At 63.4% G+C, this 1370-nt stretch overlaps 1 protein-coding gene across 1 annotated transcript; it reads left to right on the top strand.

Moving 5' to 3' along the window:
- Nucleotides 1–531: 531 nt before the first annotated feature.
- On the top strand, nucleotides 532–1008 carry NKX6-3 (NK6 homeobox 3; the record flags this gene model as incomplete). The annotated part of the gene is made up of 2 exons (XM_009706751.1): nucleotides 532–701; nucleotides 778–1008. Coding segments are annotated over 2 exons (401 nt in total), but the record flags the coding sequence as incomplete, so codon positions are not given.
- Between the last annotated feature and the right edge of the window lie 362 nt (nucleotides 1009–1370).

Below are 1370 nucleotides of genomic sequence, written 5' to 3'. Positions count from 1 at the left end.
TGAGGAGCCCCGGGGAGGCTCTGGGTCAGGGGCTGGGTGCAGCTGCGGTCCCTTTCCCCCTCTCCAGGTGATGCTCTTGGAGCAGACGGGTCAGGCAGTTGGGCCATCTGCTCCCAGCATAGCCACGAGCCGAGTAACTCTGTCTGCCTTCCCGTCATGCATCCTGTAAGGTGCAGGGCATGGGGACATGGTGTTCCTGGTCCTGTATAGCTCTGGAGTCATGCACTGCTGCTAACGACCCTTCCCCTCTCTGCACAAAAAATTTGCACTGTCCCTGGGAAGGAGGTGCGCAGCCCGGCTCTGGCTCTATGGGGCCCACACAGAGGGCAGCTCAGCCCTCCTGTGATGGGGCTGAAGCCTTGAAGCCAGAATACAGTTTTAATTTGGAGGGGTGCCAGCATGGAGGGACTCTGAGGGTGCTGAGGGCTGGCGGATGTGCTGGTGCTGTGCTCAGGAAGGGGAGAACTGCCCAGAGCCGTGCACTGCAGAGAGATGAGGTGCTCACCCGCCTCCCTCCCTCCTCTCCCGCAGCCCCTGCTCACCTGGCTGAGAGCATCCACAAGAAGAAGCACACGCGCCCAACCTTCACAGGGCACCAGATCTTTGCTCTGGAGAAGACTTTTGAGCGGACCAAGTACCTGGCGGGTCCGGAGAGAGCACGGCTGGCCTATTCCCTTGGCATGACTGAGTCTCAGGTGAAGGTGAGTGTTCGTCCCTGCGTGGCACAGGGCGCGTGGCATGGTGGCTGTTAATCAAGTTGGGCCCGTGGGGCGGCAGGTCTGGTTCCAGAACCGACGGACCAAATGGAGGAAGAAGAGTGCCCTGGAGCCCTCCTCGTCCTCGCAGCAGGCAGGGGGCTCTGGCGGAGAACGGGCGGCCTCTGAGACTGAGGACGACGAGTACAACAAGCCCCTGGATCCCGACTCAGATGACGAGAAGATCCGGCTGCTGCTGAGGAAGCACCGTGCGGCCTTCTCGGTGCTGGGCTTGGGCACGCACAGCGGCTGAGCGCTGGCACAGCCCACCCCTCTGGGCCGTGGGGCACCCAGTCTGGCTGCCTGCTTCCTCCCGGGGGGCGGGGGGGGGGACCCCCCCAGCAGATAGCCGGCTGTGGGGTTGGAGTGGCTGCTGCCCCACTCCTGGTGGCACCTGCCCAGGGATCATGGCTCACAGGGCTGGAAGCAGCATGCGTGGGCAGCATCAAGCGTGACCGTGCTGTCGGCATTGATGAAATAAAGGTCCCAGCCCCAGCCAAGTCCCAGCGCTTGCTTCGTGGGCGTGCGGTCCAGGGTGCCCTCGTGATGCTGGGCTGGAGAAGGGGCTGGGATAGCACATATGGGGCAGGGTCTGCTTGCCAGGCAGGGGAAAGG

This window comes from Cariama cristata, unplaced genomic scaffold (assembly GCF_000690535.1).
Source record: "Cariama cristata isolate BGI_N322 unplaced genomic scaffold, ASM69053v1 scaffold31878, whole genome shotgun sequence".
Taxonomy (NCBI): domain Eukaryota; kingdom Metazoa; phylum Chordata; class Aves; order Cariamiformes; family Cariamidae; genus Cariama; species Cariama cristata.
Note: the sequence above shows the minus strand (reverse complement) of the source record. Positions and strands in the feature narration are given on the sequence as shown.